General features: G+C 57.3%; 7 protein-coding genes across 7 annotated transcripts; 4 read left to right on the top strand and 3 right to left on the bottom strand.

Moving 5' to 3' along the window:
- Window positions 1-513: 513 nt before the first annotated feature.
- On the top strand, window positions 514-2204 carry ATG17 (protein kinase regulatory subunit ATG17; the record flags this gene model as incomplete). Its single annotated transcript, XM_083190999.1, has 2 exons — window positions 514-1092; window positions 1158-2204. 2 exons carry the CDS (start codon window positions 514-516, stop codon window positions 2202-2204), a joined length of 1626 nt encoding a protein of 541 aa, XP_083054858.1.
- A 1470-nt stretch (window positions 2205-3674) lies between these two features.
- On the top strand, window positions 3675-5123 carry ACO1O0_001514 (FAD-dependent oxidoreductase; the record flags this gene model as incomplete). Its single annotated transcript, XM_083190998.1, has 1 exon — window positions 3675-5123. The coding sequence occupies one exon, from the start codon at window positions 3675-3677 to the stop codon at window positions 5121-5123; it is 1449 nt and encodes a 482-aa protein (XP_083054857.1).
- A 218-nt stretch (window positions 5124-5341) lies between these two features.
- Window positions 5342-6683, bottom strand: ACO1O0_001513 (TauD/TfdA family dioxygenase; the record flags this gene model as incomplete). Its single annotated transcript, XM_083190997.1, has 3 exons — window positions 5342-5505; window positions 5566-6292; window positions 6360-6683. 3 exons carry the CDS (start codon window positions 6681-6683, stop codon window positions 5342-5344), a joined length of 1215 nt encoding a protein of 404 aa, XP_083054856.1.
- Window positions 6684-7297: 614 nt separating this feature from the next.
- Window positions 7298-9041, bottom strand: PNS1 (plasma-membrane choline transporter-domain-containing protein; the record flags this gene model as incomplete). The annotated part of the gene is made up of 3 exons (XM_083190996.1): window positions 7298-7618; window positions 7674-8696; window positions 8760-9041. 3 exons carry the CDS (start codon window positions 9039-9041, stop codon window positions 7298-7300), a joined length of 1626 nt encoding a protein of 541 aa, XP_083054855.1.
- Window positions 9042-10188: 1147 nt separating this feature from the next.
- Window positions 10189-11713, bottom strand: ACO1O0_001511 (uncharacterized protein; the record flags this gene model as incomplete). Its single annotated transcript, XM_083190995.1, has 4 exons — window positions 10189-10395; window positions 10453-10951; window positions 11097-11185; window positions 11480-11713. The coding sequence occupies 4 exons, from the start codon at window positions 11711-11713 to the stop codon at window positions 10189-10191; spliced, it is 1029 nt and encodes a 342-aa protein (XP_083054854.1).
- A 1564-nt stretch (window positions 11714-13277) lies between these two features.
- Window positions 13278-14822, top strand: LYP1 (amino acid permease/ SLC12A domain-containing protein; the record flags this gene model as incomplete). Its single annotated transcript, XM_083190994.1, is given in 2 exon segments — window positions 13278-13307; window positions 13323-14822. 2 exon segments carry the CDS (start codon window positions 13278-13280, stop codon window positions 14820-14822), a joined length of 1530 nt encoding a protein of 509 aa, XP_083054853.1.
- A 1436-nt stretch (window positions 14823-16258) lies between these two features.
- On the top strand, window positions 16259-20122 carry ACO1O0_001509 (putative NRPS-like protein biosynthetic cluster; the record flags this gene model as incomplete). The annotated part of the gene is made up of 2 exons (XM_083190993.1): window positions 16259-16471; window positions 16526-20122. The coding sequence occupies 2 exons, from the start codon at window positions 16259-16261 to the stop codon at window positions 20120-20122; spliced, it is 3810 nt and encodes a 1269-aa protein (XP_083054852.1).
- Between the last annotated feature and the right edge of the window lie 784 nt (window positions 20123-20906).

Here is a 20906-nt window from a genome sequence, read left to right as displayed (position 1 = left end):
GGGTATCTGATCTCCTCTCAGCTGACGATTGTTTTGAGCAATGGCTTGGATTGAGCACTAGACTGCAAAGACAAAGACCTGCCTTGGAAGAATAATATTTCGTTGCAATTGAAACGTCTGATGTTTTATCATGGGTGAAGTGAAGATGGAAGACTTTCCGAGTTCCACTTGACGCGTCCATCCACCCTAAACAACTGTTGGAGCCGCCTGGAGGGCCAGCAGGGGGGGGTTCCTTATCGCCCAACATGCATGCATCTTATCGTATCGTTCGCACCTGTGACAGCTGCCTCTCTTTCACCCTCAACCCCAAACCTTTTCCATCATCCATCTTCCACCATCTATCCATCGTCACCTTTTATCCCATAGACCATGCTTCAAATAGGGACGTCCATCATGAAGCCCCCTTCTGATTGAAAACCCTCCATCCGCAGCGACAGCACCCCCAAACCCATCCATCCCTCCACCAGCCAAGCTCTGAGACCAGCAGCAACATCAACCATCATTCCAGTCACCATGGCTGCCTCGCCCCCCGACTCTTCCCGCCGCAGCATCGCCTCGTCGGCCGCATCCCTCAAGCGCTCCAGCGCCTCGGCACGAGCCCGCCAGCCCCCGTCCACCCACTCCTCCTCCTCCTCCAGCTCCGATGGCGCTGCCACCGCCTCCATACCCATCGACACCCTCGTCAACCACCTCCTCGCCGCCAAGCGCTCCCTCTCCTCCATGACCCTCGTGCTCCGTGGCCACGAGCTCGCCACCGATGCCCGCTCCTCATACGAGGGCACCGCCGTGCTCGGCGCCCAGGCAGGCTTCCTGCGGTCTGCGGTGCTCGACCAGGCGGCCATCTTGGTCCGGCTGCGGAGGACCCTGCAGGGCACGTACGACTGGGGCAAGCGGGACTTCAAGACGCTGGTGCAGGCCATGGACGACGCTGACGGGGCCCTGGGGAGGACCATGGATATGCTGAGGGCCACGGTGGTGCAGAGCGCGCTGAGGCCCAAGGGCGAGGCGAACAAGACGCTGCTGGACTTTGTGGACGAGGAGAGCGTGCATGCGATGAGGAATACGATGAAGAAGAGCATCGAGGATCTACAGGTTCGCATCACACAATCATGCACAACCAACCCCCCATCAAGCTTGCAGGCTAATATTCTCTAAAGGGCATTCAGCAATCGTTTGACGGAGACTTATTACGCTTCGACACCGACATTCGCAACCTTAAGAGGATCCTATCCGATGCGCCCCCGCTTCTACTGATCGAGAACCAAGCCGAGGACGAAGAAAATATACACATGACGGAGCGGCTGGACGTGCTAGCCGAGCATTCGTCTCACATGGCCGAGCTGCTGGCGTCTCTGAACAAGCACTTTGACATGTGCGTCACGGCTGTGCGGACGACGGAAGGCGCTGTGGCACTCGCCCGGCTCAAGGCCGCCGAGGCGACGCAGTCGCAGGGCCCAGACGCCGTGTCCATCTCGGGCGTCATCGCAGAGCAGGAATCCAACGTGTCAGACCTCGAACCAAAGACGACCAAGGACCAGGCCGAGATGCTCAAGGTGGTGGTGCAGGACGCGGGCGTTGTCGACGACGTGGTGCAGGAGATCCACGAGCGGCTCGCGGCCATGGAGCTCGAGTCGGGCGCGCTGGAGCAGCAAAACGCCCACACACGGCGCGGGTACGCCAGCATGCTCGAGGCGTACGCGGCGCTGGGCGACATTGGCGACCGGCTGGGCGACTACATGGCGGCCGAGGAGGACTTCAAGCAACGGTGGGACCTGGAGCGCGACGCGGTGCTCAACAAGCTGCGCGAGATGGCGGACCTGCGCGAGATCTACGAGCGCTACGCCGGCGCGTACGACAGCCTGATCCTCGAGGTGGAGCGGCGGCGCAGCGTGGACGACAAGATTCGCGGCGTGTGGCGCAAGGCGCAGGACAATGTCGACAAGATGCTCGAGGCGGACCAGGCGGCGCGCGAGGCGTTCCGGCACGATGTAGGGGAGTTCCTGCCGACGGATCTATGGGAGGGGATGCAGGGTCCTGCGCAGAGGTGGAGGGTGGTGGCAGCGAGGGCGGATGGGGAGGTGGTGGATGAGGGGGTGGGAGATGCAGAGGGGCAGTCGCTGGGTAGAAGCGTCATGGAGGCGGCGACGCGCAAGGCGAAGATGCGTGGGGGTGGGGAGCAGACGCCGACCAAGGGGGGGAGGTGAACGGATGGGGTCTAGCTGAAGAGATGCATGTGCCTAGTGTACTACTAGGGGGTGCTGGTCAGGCGTGGGCAGCATGACGTCTTGGAGGATTCTTGTCGTGATTTTTTGGAGTTTTGGCATGGCAGGGGCGGCGTACATAGACTGGTCATACCAGACGGTCAGAGCCATGGCGCATATGTGACAGTCTACGAGTACTACATGGTATTATTTTTATGATTTCTAATCAATAGTGTTTGTAAATACTATGAGCATCATCTACCTATGTATTCGTATCCGTACTTCTTCCCCCAAGTGGGTGGTGCTTCGTATGTCAGCGCTTGGCCCGTGAATGAGATCTCACCCGAGGAGAATGATTGCTTATTACATACGGAGTACGTAGTAATAGTGCATATATGAGGCTCGGGGAGTTTCATCCCCCGCTTGGTCACGCCTATGTGCATATTCGCCGGCGTCTCCCGGGTATTCGGCGCCGGAGTGGGTCCGGGATCCCGGATACCCGCTCCTGGCACGAGGAGTCGAACTCGTGGGTTACCAAAATACACACAGACGTCTAGACAGACACACAGACTCTATTAATGGAAACAATAATGACATCTCTTGGGACAACAGAAGGTTCGGCGTCAAATAATTAATGAATCATGGGACATGACCCGGGGCTACAGCTTGCCGGCTCTGGCGCGCACGTCGTATGTCATATAATATGTCATCTCGCCCCTTTCCTCCGCACTCCACAGCCAGCAGTGGCCAAAACAGGTCTCGGATCGTCTCCCAAAATGTCCTAGGGGGCTCAATCCCGTCTCGTGGTCTCGCGGTCTTCTTTTTTTTTCGGCGGATTCCGCACCTGGCCAAAATAAAACCCACCGAGCGGTCAGGGTCAGACTTTTTTTTGTCATCATCGATCGTAATACTAACTACTCGTAGTAGGTGCAGATAGTAATACACCGTGCCAGGCTCGTATTTTGCGCAGCTCGACGTTGCTGGCCCCGTCTCAGCCCTTGGGGGGAAAACACCGACTACCCGCGCGGGTATTCGTAGCGCGCGCGGGACCAAACAGGGGAAGAGGGCGGATATGATGGAGATTTAGGTTGATATTATGGCCCGACCCCCATAATGTAAGCACGATCTGGGCCCATAAGGCAGGTAAATTTGACCCACCTACATGGGCCCCATGTGATGGCTGGTACTTGCATCAGCAATGTGAACCCGGTGGACGGCAATGTACTATTAGGAGTATTCGGAACCCCTAGCTACCTGCGGAGTCGATTTCTCTTACACGGAGTTGGCGGAGCTGGCGGTGGGGCGTGGTCCGCCGCCGCAGGGCGTGGAGTACGTAGTTATACTCCCACCGATTCCACCCGGATGGCAGCATCAAACGTGGGTGACATCCAGGGTACATATAGTATGCTGGGTGCTTGCGTGTGGTAGGGCCATTCACTCTCTCGCAAAAAAAAACATCTATATTACGCAAATATGGTGGCCACGGAACCCTTCAAAGTCATCGTCGTGGGCGGCGGTCCCGTCGGTCTGACGGCGGCCCACGCCCTGCACGCTGCGGGCATCGATTTCGTCCTCCTGGAGCGGAGGAGCTCCATGGTCGAGAAGTCGGGCGCCAGTCTCGTGCTCGACCCGACCACCATGAGGGTCATGTCCCAGCTTGGCCTGACCGGGAGGCTGGAGCCGCTGGCGGTCCAGGTTGGCAGGGCGCAGTCGTTGACAAAGGACGGGTACATGTTCAAGGACACGAACAACACGACAATCATAGCGAAATGGTGCGGTGCAAAAAATGGACCAAAACTCTTTTTGTCTAAGCTAACCTGGAGAAAAACATCTAGCTTGGGCGCCGCTCCGTACATCTTCCACCGGGCTGAGCTGACGAAATCGCTCTACGACGGGCTGCCAAAGGTGGCCAAGGACAGGATACACCCGGGAAAGAAAGTGGTAGACATCACGACGGGCGACGACTCGGTCAGCGTCACCTGCGACGACGGCAGCTCGTTCCACGGGTCCATTGTCATCGGCGCGGACGGAGTGTACAGCAAGACACGACGCCTGATGATGAAGGCCAGCGGAGAGAGCGACGAGAACCCGTTTGTGGCCAAGTATCGCTGTCTCTGGTGCAGCTTCCCCCGTCCCGAGTCGAGCCCCCCCGGCCTGGCCTGCGACACCCAGGGCCAGGACCACTCGGCCATGTACCTCGCCGGGGTCGACAAGGCGTGGATCTTCCTGTACGAGCTGCTCCCCCAGCCGACCAAGGAGCGAGCGTCGTACACGGGCCAGGACATTGACGACATGGTCGCCCGCTTCGCCGACGACCACCTCACCGACAAGATCCAGGTCAAGGACGTCTTCAACCGCGACACGGCGGGCATGTCCAACCTCGACGAGGGCATCGCGCCTCGGTGGAGCAGCGGGCGCATCGTCCTCGCCGGTGATGCGTGCCACAAGTTCGCGCCCAACGCTGGCGCCGGCTTCAACACTGGTATCCAGGACGTGGTGGCCCTGTGCAATCGCCTGCGGGATCTTCTACACCAGAAGGACGACGGCGGCGACAACGACAATGACAACAACAACAACATCAACAGTGGTGGTGTGAGCCCCAGTGTGGATGAGCTAGGCCGTATCTTCGATGAGTACCGCACAGCGCGAAAGGAAGGTGTGAAGAGCGAGTACGGGCGGTCCGTCCTCGTCTCGCGCACGCAGGCCTGGGCGAACACTCTGTACTGGGTCGTGGCTCGCTATGTCCTGTCGATTTCGCTGTTAGAGAGCCTGGTGATCCGGTTCTTAGCAGTTCGAGAGATACGAAAGGGCCTGGTGCTGGAGTATGTGCGCGGGGAGGAGCCGTTCCATGGGCCGGTGAGTTTTGTGAATCCGATCAAGCCGTGGGAGCCAGATACAGACAAGATGTCGCAAGGGTGTTGATAGACAAAGACAAAGGAAGCTATGTCTCTCAGCGTCAGTCACTGTTGAAAATCTCATGTTCCATTTGATGTATGGGGTATATATAAGTATGCTAAAAAAAAGTCTGGCGTCGCACCGCTTGCCAAGGGCCATAAAAGTTTGAAGTCACTCTCGAAAATAACACGCTGCTCATAAGACATCCTACCCCCCCCCCTCTTCTTTCCCCCATCCACATCTATCTACTCGGCATCCAGGGGAGCCGTCGGCGCCTGGTTGTTGACCTGGACGCCTCCCCTCTTCTTCTCCTGGCTGTCAGGCATGGGCAGCGCCCACCCGCCCTCGGTCTCAGGCGTCGACAGCCACAGCCTCAGGAGGTGTCGCCGGGGAGCCGGAGGTGCGTGGTCTATACATCTGGGTCAGCTCACAATGTCTCTGCTGTAGAAGGTAGGTGCATGGAACTCACCCTTGTATGCGGTCCGCGCATGCAGCAGATGCGCATTGCTCAGGAACTGGATATCCCCCACCTCGAGGATCATGTGCAGCGCCAGGCGGAGGCACGTCGCTTCCAGCACCTCGAGCGCGTGGGTCTGCTCGTCGCTCAGGGGCGGCACCCGGCCGGCCTCGGAGAAGCGGCCCAGGCTGCGCACGTAGTACGGATCCCACTTGGTGTAGACGCGGCCCTGGCCCCCGTCCTCGAGGTACACGACCGGCTGGCGCGTCCACTCGTCCTGCCCGTCCGACACCTCGCCCTTGCGGTCAAAGTACCAGATGGGCTGGGCCAGCAGGGCGGCCACGTCCGGGTGCTCGCGCTGGAGCGTGTTCCAGACGTGGTGGCTGCTGACAATGTCGCTCTCACCGCCCTCGGCCGCGCGGTGCACGCACAGCAGGCCCACGACGTCGCCGTCGTCGGTGTGAAAGAACTGGCGCGCCGTGGTGCGGTAGATGCGCACCTTGTCGATCTGCGTCGGGTCGTCGCCCACGTCCTTGACGTGGCCCAGCACGTGCCCGCGCCCGTTCTGCGAGATGAAGTACCCCAGGTACGTCCCCAGCCCCATGTACCCGACGGCCGTCTTGTGCGGGCCCCAGGCGTCGGCGGGGAAGCCCTTGAATAGGATGAAGCCCTTGCCATTGAGGAGGTCCTCGCGCAGCGCGACCAGGAGCTTGCTCAGCTTGGGTAGGGGGAAGTTGGCCTGGTCCGGGTCAGCAAGGTGTATACGCAAACACTAATGCCGAATAAAAGGGGGTAAAATAATATACCTTGGAAATACCCGTCAGTGGCGTCCCGCTCGCGATGAATTGGTCCGCCGTCTCGCCCAGCTCGGCAACCTCCTCCTCGGTGAAGCGATGCGTCCAGCGCTCCGGGTTGTTCTGAAAGTCTTCCTTGCGCCACACCGTCGGCCCGCTAATCTCCTTGGGGAACTCCTCGTAGGGCTTCAGCACATCGTACAGCGGCGGGTGCTGCCCGGACGTCCTGATGCCGTCAGGGAAGACTGATACGGGGGCCTCGTGGTTGTGGAACTTGCCGGCCGAGAGGGCGGCCACGGGGTGACGTTCGTCGTCAACGAGAGCGCCGGGTGCCATGTTGAATCTTTTGAGAGGGAGGGGAGGGGAGGGGAGGGGAGGGGGATAGAGTTGATTATCCGTTGAACTGTGCTGGTTGAATAATCGAAACTGCCTCACCGTTCGCCGTGTCCTTTTATAAACCGTTGCGTGTAAGTGAGTGCCAAGGTGCCAGGGGAGATCGTGGAGACCCCGATGGCGTGCTCGCGTGCTAAGATTACGAACCCTGCGCAACGACAATCACGAATATCAAGCCAAGGGCGATATCGCACCACTTTATAGCATGGGATAGCATGGATAAGCCACAAGTCCATATGCCGTGCCATGCTTCACCCCGCAAACACACGCCAACCGATGACGAGTTACGGTTCTCGGTTGCGGAGTGTCCCACACTGGCGTCTTCGGCCCTTCATCGCAGCAGCACTCGGTAAGACAGGACGGGACATTGACCCTGTGGCTGCAATTGCTTTCTACCGATAATTAAAAATTAATAATGTGTATCCCTTTGTATCGTCTCTGTCCGTTTTAGCCGTATGCATGTCTCGTCGGTGGCTCATCATCCTTACAGTTTTTAACCTAATAGCACCAATAGCGCCTCTCATCCCGAACCGTTGCCCCTCACACACAAGCCTTCATTACCTAACTCTAATCATCTGCTGCACCTTGGGATACACCTTGACCATCTCTTCGTACAGCTCTGGGTGGTCTCGCGGCATGACCTGGGGATCCCAGCCCGCAGCCACGAAGATCGTGTCGACCCCGCTTGACAGGGGCGTCGTGAAGATGTTGGCGATCTGCAGACCGATGAGGAAGGAAAACGCCACAACAAACGGAGTGTACTGCCCATCGTTGTTGTATCCCGGGTCTGTAAAGAATAGGTATAGATAAGCGAGGAGCGCGCAGGCATATGCAACAAAGACGGCACCGAAAGACAGCACCGGCCCAATCAGGCAATCCTACACACACTGGGTCAGCCCTCATCACACCTCCAACACATTCAAAGGCACCTACATTAATCAGCGCATCAAATCCACGATCCTTGATCATGTTCCAGGTGTCCTTAGCCGCCGGGATGTACGCCTTGCCATACAGCGCAATGTGGCAGAAGGCGTAGCGATTGAAGAACTGGGCGGCCCACTGGAGCAACCAGATGAGACAGCTCAAGACGCAGAAAATGGCGTAGCCGATGGCGCCCGAGACTCCGCCCTCCTGGCCAGCCTGGCTCCTCACAACCGAACAGATATGTCGCAGAAACTGGATGATCGCGACAATCAGGCTTCCGAGACAGATCGAACCAAAGCTGTATGTGAGGGACCTCTTGGCGGCACCACGCGTCGCGTGCTTGGGGAAGTTGTGCGGGCAAAAATACCAAGACCCGTACACGCCAGCAATGGTTGTGTGCATGGTGTTCTTGATCCATTCCGAGATCCAGTACATCGCGAAGGTCACAAACACTATCAGACCAATGACCCTGGCGTGGCTGCAGCCTCCACCACTGCACGAGGGATTGTCGCTCGCGGGCTGCCACTTGGCATAAATAGCCACCAGGGTGATAGAGTACCATGCGCCGAACCCCGTCGCAATCAGGCCACCAATGAAGCTGACCATGTACACATGGCCGTACTTCTTGCTGACGTCGATGGCAGTCTTCAGCATCAGGGCCGAGAAGGGGATCCGCGAGATCCAAGTGTAGAAACAAAAGGCAATGAACACGCCAAAGATGAGGAACACGATGCCCGCGCTCCAGTAGTGTCGCCACATGTAGAAGACGCCAGTGCCAATGGCCCAGCAGATGTTGAGGATTCCCGTGACCCAGATGAACAGCTTGGGGAAGAGGCGCGCGAGCCAGACGTAGCCAAAGCCGAAGACGAAGGCGACGACTAGGACGAAGATGAAGAGGATAATAGTGTTGGTGTCGAGTCCAAAGGTATTCGAGCCATCGTAGATCCCGCCGCCTTGGATGCCTCGCGTCGTGGCGTACCCGTGAAGTGCGATGCCCGATACGGCGACGAAGCCCGCACAGAAGAGGAGGAACTGTCGCAGCGTTAGCTAATCCGAGGCCCGTTCGATACTCACGGTTGCGGATGGATGGCCTACCAGGATGCCTGCCCAGAGATCATTCCACTTGGGCCTTTCGACCTTGAATGTCTGCTCAAACGAATACTTCTCGTCGCCTTCACCGTAGCCAGTTGGCGGTGGAGCAAAGGCTTGCTGCTGGGGCGGTGGAGGAGGCTGCGATTGCGGTGATGGAGCCTGGTATCCGTTGTAGACCGACTGTGGCTGCTCATGCTGTCCATATCCGTGCTGGCCCCCGTCGTACTGTGGAGGAGGGCCATTGCCCTGGTTGTTGGTGTTGTAGTAGCTGTCGGCCTCACCCATGGCGGCGATTGGGGCCGATCCGTCGGCGGAGAAGGGAAGGGGAGGTCTGAAGATGTTAATGCAGGGTGGAGAACAAGATCAAGCCTCAGGGCATGGCCGTGGTAGGATGAGAGGAGAGAGAGAGTTTTTAGACAAGGCCGGACGAAGGTTCGTCTGAGGAAGGAAACAACCTTAAGCTTTGCGAAGCGGCAGCACTTGCCGAGAGCCCAGTAAGTGTGGTTAGTGAGGTCATGGACCTGATTAGCGATGGGGATGGTGCAACTCTGATCCGGGGGGTTGCTGCCCATTGGCCAATCAGGGCTACCTTCACCAGCCTTAGCGCGCTCCAGGGAACGGGACTGGTGGGAGCACTTCAAGGCTGGTCCACAGCTCTTGGGCCTCTTGGGCCTCTTGGCCATCGGGTGAGCCAGTCTAGCATCGCACAATAGCTTGGGACGCGCGGCTGCTCTTGGCTGAAAGTATGTCTCACAATCCCATCACCTGACAATGCAACTCAATCCGCTAATTTAATGCTACATTAATATTGATACAAGACGGTGGAGAAAACATCCTCTCCCTCTTCGTGTAGACCCGATCAATCGGTCCGCGATCTCACCCTAGAGAGCTCATTGCCCCATCCGGCAATTTCGTGGGGGTAAGGCTTGGAGGCTTACCCTGCACGCGGACAGTGTTCACTACCGGTTGCCTCACTTATGAGAAATATACGCGTGTGATTGAGATGAAAAGAGAAATATTTTAGGTTTCATGCTTTAATGCAATGTCAATATTTCTTGTCGCAACTGGAAGGCTTAATATCTATAGGTAGTCTCCACGCTTTCTCTCTTGGTCATAACAATTTCCTAAGTCACACCTGCAATCAATCATGGTGCTAGACGGCCGCCAATTTGAAACTTTCATCGCACCAAACTCAGACCAAGATAGGATAACATTTAGGAATCAAAAAACTCGAGCGAGGTTCTCAGCTGCCGGAGCTGCTTGAATAAACTTAGAGAATATAAAACTTGTTAAAAGAAGCCGACTCAAGGCTCTGGTATATTTTGTCTGAACAGTGTTACTCGGCTTGGCCTATTTACGTCCTAGCCATATCTCTACCAATTTCGCATTTGACCTTGGGTGTTCGGTGACACTAATCTGGAGTTCAAGACCCTCAGATGATCCCGCAAAAGAGACGGGCAGAGCAGAATTTCTTCTCCAGATCCAACTCTGCGGCTCTGTGCTCTGCCCAGGCCCCTAGCTTCCCAAAATATTCGTCAGGATCCTGGCCAGAGAACTCGTGGAGGGCGAACCAGATGTGTCTTGCGTCTAGGCCGGCCTTGATGATGCGCCTGTACTCGGGTGCTGCGGAGAACAAGGCCTGTTGCGATTATTAGCTGACTATTCATCAAATAAAGGACGGCAACGGATGGCTCACCTTATGATACTCGGCAGTCCAGCTTTTGTACTGAGCCATCTTGTCTGGAGTGTCGCCATCGCCCCATCGCTTGATGGATGGCTCCCCAGCCCTGTTGATGAAGAGGTCCACGGTAGTGACCATCTTTGACTCCGACAGAATGGCCGGGACAATTCTACCTCCCTCCCAGTCGTACACTGATGTGAGGCGAGGCTGGCCCTGCTCATCCATGTCAATTGTCATGTTGTGCATACCAAAGTCACCATGGTCTAGGATAAATCGATACAAGTCCGACTCTCCCAGCCCTCGGGCCGACTTGGGCAGAACACGGGGAACAAGTCGAAGCAAGGCTCTCTGAGCTGCTTCTAGGACTGGGTTCTTGACAAGATGGCCTTTCTCAGCATCGATGGAGTGGATGCGCACCCCGATGGTGGCTTCAACTTTGGCCTCGAGGAGCGTGGTACAAAACTCTCGAGTCGGTTCGACGGCAATGGGGCACGCCCTGTCAACTCCGCCCAGGCTGCGTTCCCACAACTAGTCGGAACAGAACTTCTGAGGGAGCCGGTGACGGAAGACAGCGGCGGCTTCTCGAGCGGATCGGACAAGCAGGGAAGACTAGAAACGGCTGGGTAAGTCGGATGTGTGGACCGGCATCGACGACGAACTGCACCTTCTGCTGCGCATTCAGAGAGCGCCACTGTCCATACTTGTAGGTTTCGCCCTCGGCCTTCTCAAAGAGAAACAGCCGACGGCCCTGGTTCGGAGTAAGCATACTGTCATCAGACTTGACTGGGTCACGATGGTAAAGGGGGGGACAGTTGAAGGGGGTTCCAAGGGGGGAGAGAGCGTGGTAAGTGTCGAGCTCAAAATGATCATGCATGATCTGCTTCTCCATTGCCTTTCTATCGCAGGTAGGTCTGTTCATGTCTCCGCGAGAGACTCGTGCAACAATTGTGCGGCCATGTTGGAGCTTGAGGTAGAAGCCCTTGGAGCTCCATAATTAGCGCGGGCTGTGACGAGAGGGAGGCCATCGATCGAGAGGCCTCACAAAATGGTTGGCACCATAGGTGACGATGGGGACATCTGCAATGTTGTTGCCAAGGTAGGATTCGATCTCGTGGATGAGAGATTTGACGTCGAGGGCGTCGCCAAAAGGATTCTGGCCGGCGTTGAGAAGAGCTAGCAATCCTATGCCATCCCAATCAGTGTCGTCGGGGAACCGGGGCCACGCGTCTAGAATGAGGCGCTCTTGTTCGGCTTCGAGGATCTTTTCGCTGCTCATCCTCGAGGTTGCAAGCGTGATCTGATGCTAGAAGAAGCGAAGAGGAGGATGCAAGGACGTATAGTTAGATGCAGAAATGAAAAGTGGGCGTGGTGTCTGAAGTGTGAGTAAGGAAGAAAGGCTGCAGCCTATTCACCTTGGGCTGCTGGCAGTCATCGGATGTTGAAAGTTGGTGAAACCTAGATGGCAGGGTGGTCACGAACACGACAGGATTCTCGTCTCTTCGCCGAGGCTGTGTTTGTCCTAAATCACAACTGGCGATCAGTCCGATCTCATTGGCCGCGGAGATGCGCAGCTTGACACTTTCGCGTGTTGTCTGTGATGGTACGGGCAGCTGCGACGCAGCTGTCGCACTGCAACCAGCCGGCCACTGTCTGTCAGGCGGTCACTCAGCTCTCATCTTTCCCCGCGGCCATGGAAATTCTCTCACTTGAGACCTGCTCCATACACTTGCCTACTTATAGCAGGTCGTGATGTGTGGGGAAAGATGGACGGACTTGCTATGTATAGTATATGTGGCATTTGAGGCTATCACGAGCCCCCTAGCGTTACTTTCAATAGGGCTCCATCGATGATACACTCACTAGGTAGGTAGGTACGCTTTAGATAATGGGATGCAAATGAGGCGTGTTTGCAATGCCTCGCCTAAGTACTACTCACGGGAATCTAAGGGGATGATGAGGTTTAGAGATATTGATAAGGGCGGATCGTGAAATCTTGGACGTCACCATTCAACTCATGATGCGACGGCATGTCACGTTGGATTGCTGCTATGTAACTAGCCGGTAGGGTCCGGAGAGAATTACGAGGTCCTCGTAAGCAGTGATGAGAGAATGTCTCGGCAGCCTCCGAGGGGCAGTGTCGCCGGCAATGTTTTGGATCGCGAGGACTAAAGGGGGGATGAGGAGGGGAGTTGTGCTGTCGGAGTCGGCGATGGGTTGCCCCTACACCGTGGCCGTGGTCGGAAGTGAGTCAGGAGGGCCAGACCAGGGCCCAAAACGCACGAGAAGTCGTGATGGCCGGCACTGTGACGGCACTTTAGGTGTAGGCACTGCACGCTGTGGCACAGCCCTGGAGCCCTGCTTGACTCGCTGGGGCCCTGCTGAGCGAGTAGTCAGGCACTACGAATCCAGCACAGACACCAGCACCAGCGCTGGCAAATCAGGTTGCATCATCACCTGGCCAGCGCCATATGACTCCGGACAGAATTTTCTCGGCGGCCCCGCACCCACCCACCCAACGCTGCCAGTTCAGTTCCTGAGACCGACGACAGGCCTTCAGTGGCGTTGGCCCGCTACAACCCGAGACAACGTGCACCCGGAGGGGCAACGCTACTCGCACCGTCCACCAGTATGCGAGTTGAGACTGGGCCATTGATGGAGCTCCCAAGGTCTTAACGAACCACCATCGGCCGAGAAGAATTTTCTGGGATGGGGCCATGGGGACCATGGGGAACCGTTATAATCTTCGGGGTGTCCTCCGCTAGGCATTCTCGTCCTGTTCGTGCCCATCATTTAATATTATTGTATCGCCATTGTCGAGCGATCCCGCTCCGAACTGACACATGGAGACTCCCAGCGAGAAGACCCCTCGCGTGAGCGCGGACAAGAGCCCCAAGACTCCCGCCAAGGACGATGTCGAGACTGCCTCGTCGAGGACCGGCCTGGACCGTAGTCTCCAGAGCAGGCATCTCCAGTTCATCGCCATCGGTGGCACTATAGGCACCGGCCTGTTCCTCGGAACCGGCTCAGCCCTCGCCACGGCCGGCCCCGTGTCCCTCCTCATCGCCTTCATCTTCATCGGCTCCGTCGTCTTCTCCGTCATGGCCGCCCTCGGCGAGATGGCCGCGTACATCCCCGTCACCGGTGCCTTCACCACGTATGCCTCCCGATTCGTCGACCCCACACTCGGCTTCGCCATGGGCTGGATCTACTGGTTCAGCTGGTCCCTCACCTTTGCCCTCGAGCTTACCGCGGCCGGTCTCATCATCCAGTTCTGGGACAAGAGCCTCAGCATCGGTATCTGGATCGCCGTCTTCTGGGTCGTCTTCACCGCCCTCAACTACATGCCGGTCCGGTGGTTTGGCGAGGTAGAGATGTGGTTCTCCACCATCAAGGTCGTCACCCTCGTGGGGTTCATCATCTTCTCCATCTGCATCAACGCTGGTGTGGGTGACCAGGGATATATCGGATTCAAGTACTGGAAGGACCCTGGCGCATTCGCTGAGCACATTGTGGAGGGCGCCACGGGCAAGTTTGTCGGCTTCTGGGCGGTCCTGATCACGGCCGGCTTCAGCTTCCAGGGATCTGAGCTTGTGGGCATTGCCGCCGGTGAGACGGAGGACCCCCGCAAGAGCATCCCTTCGGCCATCCGTTGGACCTTCTGGGGTATTTTCTCGCTCTTTACCGCCACCATCTTCTTCCTCGGAATCAACATCCCCCACGACCTCGAAGACCTCTGGAGCGAGTCTACGGATGCCTCCGCCTCGCCCCTGGTGATTGTGGCCAGACTTGCAGGCGTGCCTGTCCTTCCCCACATCATCAATGCCGTGCTGCTGTCTGCTGTCCTCACTGCCGCCAACTCCAATGTATACTCGAGCAGCCGGATCCTCGTTGCCCTTGCCGAGAATGGCCACGCGCCCAAGTTCCTGAAGCGTACCAACCGCATCGGCACGCCAATCTACTCGGTCGGTGTCTGCTCGCTCATCGGCTTCCTCGGCTTCCTCAATCTGTCGGAGAGCGGAACGGTCGTCTTTGACTGGCTTCTCAATATCGTTGCCGTCGCGGGCTTCATCTCGTGGTCGCTCATCAACGTCTGCCACCTGCGGTTCATGAGTGCGCTCAAGAACAAGGGCATCTCGCGCAGCTCGCTCCCGTACACGGCACCTCTGCAGCCGTACCTGTCGTGGTTTGGACTCTTCTTCCACGTGCTGATTGTGTTGACGAGCGGTTTTACCGTCTTCATCAGGTGGAACACGAGCGACTTTTTTGCGTCCTACATCAGCCTGATCCTGTTTGTGGTTCTGTTCGTGGGGCACAAGCTCGTGTTCCGCACCAAGGTCGTTCCGCTGGCGGATGTCGACCTTCACAGTGGGTGCATTGACTCATGATTGATGATGAGTGTGTTTTTCTGCATAGCTTGCGAGGTGTTTGATTATAATGATGGATGATAAACTGTACTATTACATAGACGGAGTTTATTATTTTGCGCAATCCCGGCGATGAAGTCGAATTGCTCTCACCGCATCGCGTGCCCCTGTAGCAATCACATGTGAATAATGAACCATGATTGCCATTTTTGTTGAGGTCCCTTTGTCTTGGCAACATGACTAGGATAGAACAAGGCAAGCGCAGCCCAGAGCCCTGGCCATTCTAAAAATCCAGCGAAAGGCCATGAAGATCCTGTCTGCGTCTTTGTAACACCAGATGAAATGACAATGGGAGAAAAGAAGGCAGGATGGCATTACATGTTAAGAGGGGCTCGTCAGGAAAAGCATTGCATTGACCCCCTCCAAGTTCTTATATAATACGTGTATTGACTACGGTAGTATCAAAGCTTCTCCGAATCTGGCGGCCCAAATGTTATTATTGCCGAACACGGCGACACATGCACGTTCCTGGCCACTGACAAGCCACCCGGGGATCAGCCAATGGCCAGCCCGCGTGGGGGTCCAGAACTCCCAAAGTCGAGAATTCGGGCAGTTTCGCATCGCGCCATCTCGCGGCCCCGGGACTGGCTGGGCCCCTGCAGCTGCTTCTCCCACTCGTACTGGGGCGACTTGGAGGAAATGATGAGAATTTCGTCGAAAAGCGGCTCTCGTCGGTCGTGGGGAGGGTGTCACTTCCGGGCTTAGTCCTCGCAGGCGCCCACCATGAAGGTCTGAGGGCTGGAGTGGCAATGTGTGATGGAGGCATGGGAGATAGATGGGGGTGAATTCTCCCGTCTTCGGGTGGTCGGCCCCCCGACGAGCCTTGATTTCATGGCTCTTCCCATCACTGACGTCTTGCATCTGGATCCCATCTCGATGATGGGATCAACTGGAGCACACTTTCAAGTTTCCACAGATGGAGACTGGGGCGAGGGGCTGCTACAAAGTACGGGGCCCTCCCACCAATATGGGTCCGAGGAGCGGCGAGCAACGGAGACGCGGAGCAACGGCTTCTCAACATCGAGGTCCTTGCACGGCTGGCAGCCTGGTACGGGTGTCCAACCAGGATCATGGGGGCAGCTTCGTTGCCGGGAGCCTCCTGAGCCAACGACGCTAAGGCTATTGGGTGGGTTGTTGCTGCGCTTCGCGCTTTCCATGGCTATCAGGGCGATGGATAAGAGCCGCTGCTGTTCCTGCCCCATTTCCGAGTCGGCCAACCGTCACTCTCTGTTCTCTTCCTCCCCCCATCATAATACCACCGACATTTACCTGATCCAGGTCTCTTGACATCTAGACCAACGACACGAATCCCATATCTTGATACCACCCTGTATAGGAGTCAGACAACGAGGTCAAAGCGCACTTAGACGGAAGCCCGGGGGGCTGCTCTCACTACAATGCCCATCCTCGACATCCACAAGGACCTCGCCGCCCAGTTCGAGCAGCAGGCCCAGGCTACCCCTTCGGCCATAGCCCTCGAGGATGAGCACCGATCCCTCACCTACGCAGAGCTCGACAGCGAGACATGGAACCTAGCCGACCGCTTGCGCCGCCTCGGTGTTGGTCGCGATGACCTCGTCGGTGTGCTCATGGGTCGCAGTGCTGACTATGTCATTGCCTGTCTCGCTGCCCTGCGTGCTGGCGGCGCGTTTCTCGTTCTCGAGCTGGCCTACCCATCTGCGCTGTTGCGCGACGTGATTGAGGACGCCAAGCCCACCGTCATCATCACCCAGCTCGCTCATGCTGGCAACGTCAGAAAGGCCGACGTGCCGCTCATCATCATAGACGAGAAGCTTCAAAAGGTCACAAACGGCAACCATGTTGAAAAAGCGACGCCGGATATTGCCTCCCCTCCCCCGTTACCTAGCGACGATGACCTCGAACGCCTGGCCTTTGTGTCCTACTCCTCTGGCACGACGGGCCATCCCAAGGGCATTGCCAACCCGCACCGAGCACCGGTCCTGTCCTACGAAGCGCGCTTCGCCCTAAGCGATCTCCAGCCGGGCGATCGTGTGGCGTGCAACGTCTTCTTCGTCTGGGAGATTCTGCGCCCCCTACTAAGAGGCGCTACCGTCTTTGCCATCCCGGACTGCGCGAGCTACGACCCCGAAGCTTTGGCCGATCTGCTCGCGCGGAAGCGCATCACAGATACGCTGATGACGCCGACGCTCCTGACCACCGTCCTGTCCCGCCACCCGGACCTGGGTGCTAAGCTGCCTGATCTGAGGACCCTCTGGCTCAACGGCGAAGTTGTCACAACGGATCTCTGCCGCCGTGCCTTTTCCGCCCTACCAAACACGCGCATCTTCAATGTGTATAGCGCCTGTGAGACACACGAGGTTGCCGTTGGGGAGATTAGCAAGTTTGTTGACTATAATGCACATGTATGTCCCGTCGGTCCCCCCATCGATCCGGATTATGTATACATCCTCGATGAGGCCGGCAATAGAGTCGCGCCTGGTGTAAGCGGTGAGCTCTATGTCGGAGGCGATCTGCTGGCGAGAGGATACCTAAACCTCCCTGAGACGACGGCCAAGGCGTTCCAGGTGGATCCATTCACCAAGAAAAAGAACGCCAGGATGTACAAGACTGGGGATCTGGCGCGGCTACTGCCTTCGGGACTGCTGGAGATTACGGGCAGAGTCGCCGGCATGATCAAGACGAGAGGGTATACCGTGCAGCCTGCAGCCGTCCAGAAGGCGATTGTGGAGCATCTGGCCGTCCGAGACTGTGCTGTTATCGCCCACGGAGAGGGGATCAACAGGCAGCTGGTAGCGTATGTCGTCCCTGACAAGGATGAGGTCCGGGGCCGGACAGTTCTCATGATCGATGACTCCGGGTACAGCCCCCTTGCTCGGCGTGCCCTCTCCGACCACTTGGCACACTACATGATCCCGCCGCTCTGGGTTGAGCTGGACTCGCTCCCTACTCATGGCGTTTCCGGAAAGATTGACCTCAAGGGGCTGCCTCCTCCACCGTCACCCAAGTCGCCCGTCACAAACGGAAAGCAGGAGCACAACACCACGATCAAGATGGAGACCATTATCAAGATCTGGGCGGCGGCGCTCAATATACCTACCACCGCTATCACGCCCAAGCACGACTTCTTCGATCTGGGCGGACACTCGCTGATCCTCGCCGCCTTGGCTAACCGCTTTTCCCAGGCCTTTGGCTTCCCAGTCCCCTTGGGTCCCCTTGCTGGTACTCCGACCCTGGAAGGCCATCTCGAGGCCATCAAGGCCGCTCGTGACGGTCACACCGCAGCTGTTCAGGCCGACCTCCCCGCTGTCCTCAGGGCTGACTGCGTACTGCCTGAGGAGATCCAGTCTAACGGCGCTCCGTTCAGGAAACTCCGTGACGCCGATACCGTCCTTCTGACTGGTTCAACCGGATACCTCGGAGCCTTCCTACTCAAGTCCCTTTTGGAGACCACATCGGCACACATCATCTGCATGGTTCGCTTCACTGAACCCCACCAAGATTGCCGTCCCGCCGGCATGGCACGGATCCGCAAGAACCTTATCGATTTGGGTATCTGGGACGATTCGATGCTCGAACGCATAGAGATTGTCGCCGGAAATCTCGCGCGGAAGCGTCTCGGCCTCTCCCCAGAGTCTTTTGATCAGCTTGCGGAGCGCGTCCACGTCGTCGTGCACGCTGCTGCCACCGTCAACCTCGTCTACCCCTATGCAGCACTGCGCAACGCCAACGTACGTGGCACGCGCGAGATTCTGCGACTGGCGTCGCGCGCGGGGGCCACGGTCCACCACGTCTCCACTAACGGCGTCCTACCCGCATCTGTCGAAGGCTGGGACGAGGACACCATGCTTGGTATCGATGATGTTCCCCATCGCCTGCTCGACGGCTACGGCCAGACCAAGTGGGTTGCGGAGCAACTCGTCCGCGAGGCTGGACAAAGGGGCATTCCCGTCCGCGTGTATCGCCCAGGAACCATCAGCGGCCACAGCACCACTGGCGCGACTAACGCATGGGATCTACTCAACGCGCTTCTCGTCGAATCATTGCATCTGGGCACTGCGCCTCGCATCGATGGCTGGTTCGCCGAGATGACGCCCGTGGATTTCGTCAGCCGTGGCATAACCACGCTGTGCGACCACCCTGGAAATGGACAGCTCGTCTACCACCTTGGCGACCCGAACCCTATTAATGCGGGTGCATTGTTCGATGCATTGGGAGAGTTGGGTTATGCTACTGAGAGAGTTTCATGGGATAACTGGGTCCAGATGTGGCGGGAGAAGAGGGGCAACGGGCACGGCGACGAGCCCTTCACGGTGGATATCCTGAAGGGCGGGATGCCCACCGAGGAAGGGCTTAAGTCGGTCATCACCCTCAAGGATGGAGTCACGCAAGCTGCCCTGGACCAGTACGGCCTGAAGAGAGTCAAGATTGACAGTCGCCTGCTTGAGACTTACACGCGGCACTTCTACGCCCGTGGCTGGCTCCCTCATCCGCCTCGCCGTCTGGGGGTGAACGGAACAGCATCCAAGCCGGTCAACAAGGGCCGCCTTGCTGGAAAGGTGGCCGTGATCACAGGCGCTTCGTCTGGTATTGGTGCCGCCGTTGCAGTCGGCCTTGCCAGGGAGGGAGCTCATGTTGCCATCGCTGCGCGACGTCTAGATGCTCTTGAAGGCGTTAAGGCCAAGTTAGCACCATATCCCGGCAAGGTGCTCATCCACAAGACAGACGTGACAAACAAGTCCCAGGTCGAGTCGCTGTTCAAGACGACGGCAGAGGAGCTCGGCTCCGTTGACATTCTCGTCAGCTGCGCAGGCGTCATGTATTTCACCATGATGGCCAACTGCCAGACCGACGAGTGGGAGCGTACCGTCGATGTCAACTGCAAGGGACTCCTGCACTGCCTGTCATCCACCGTTCCCGGCATGCTGGCTCGCGGTGGAGGTCACATTGTCGCCATCTCGTCCGACGCGGGTCGCAAGGTTTTCCCGGGCTTGGGTGTGTACTCAGCAAGCAAATTCTTCGTGGAGGCGACACTGCAGAGTCTCCGTCTCGAGACGGCAGGATCTGGACTCCGCGTGACTGCGATCCAGCCTGGAAACACGCAGACGGAGCTGCTGGGCACGTCGACTGACGCCGAGGCTATCAAGAAGTACGGCGAGCCGACCGGAGCCAAGGTGCTAGAGCCAGAGGATGTGGCGTCGGCGATTGTATATGCCGTCTGCCAACCGGCATATGTGGCTGTCAATGAGGTGCTCATTGAGCCGAGGGATGAGCCGATCTAATGAGGATGGTTCGATGTCATGTGACGATAAAATAGCGCTTTATGTTTTGTTTGAGACATCTCCTGTGATGGGACAGGACCATGTATCACTGTAGAAACCTTTGTATGGGTAATGCGAGAAGTAATCAGAAACTCCCCCGTCCACATGGGCACCGGTTATCATCTACCTATGGATGCCCATTAATTACCTTCCACCGTCTGTCTGTGGGTAGGTACTCATTGTCATCTACTAGGTACCTATACCCATATGTAGTATTTGCTGACGCTTATGGTTGCTTATAATTCTGTCATTGGAATTTTGAGCAGTCTCCCTTGGGTAGACCGTCGCGTCTAAGTAGCCGACCGCCAACAACGCTTGTGTCGCCGCCTTGATGCTTGCATGTTCACACATCCCAAGGCCCCCAAAGCATGTAGGATGCCGGGTTTTCTGCACGCCAAGTCTCGGGGGCCAACGTGATTCTGCATGCCAAGAATTTGGGGACTCCTGGTCTTGAAGCCTGGGGGAGACGCTGGTGTTGCTGCTCTTGGCGTGGGTGGCCGATGGTGGATTGAGTGCGAGTTTTATTGCCTGGCGAGGGACGCAAACTTTTGATTGCAAGGAGGACCCTGGAGGCTTCACTAAAGTCTCCGAGGATTGGACTGCCCTAGATAAGAAAACATGGCACGCGAGAGGCATCTAACCATGGGCGCTGCCTGTCTACTAATACCTACTACTCAAGTAATAGCACTCGCTCTATCAGATCGCGTCACATCATCCCAATCTAGCACAAAGGGTATCCTATCCA

This window comes from Amphichorda felina (assembly GCF_050947745.1).
Source record: "Amphichorda felina strain 45539 chromosome Unknown scaffold_1, whole genome shotgun sequence".
Lineage (NCBI taxonomy): Eukaryota > Fungi > Ascomycota > Sordariomycetes > Hypocreales > Bionectriaceae > Amphichorda > Amphichorda felina.
The sequence above is the reverse complement of the archived record's forward strand: the minus strand, read 5'-3'. Positions and strand labels throughout refer to the sequence as shown.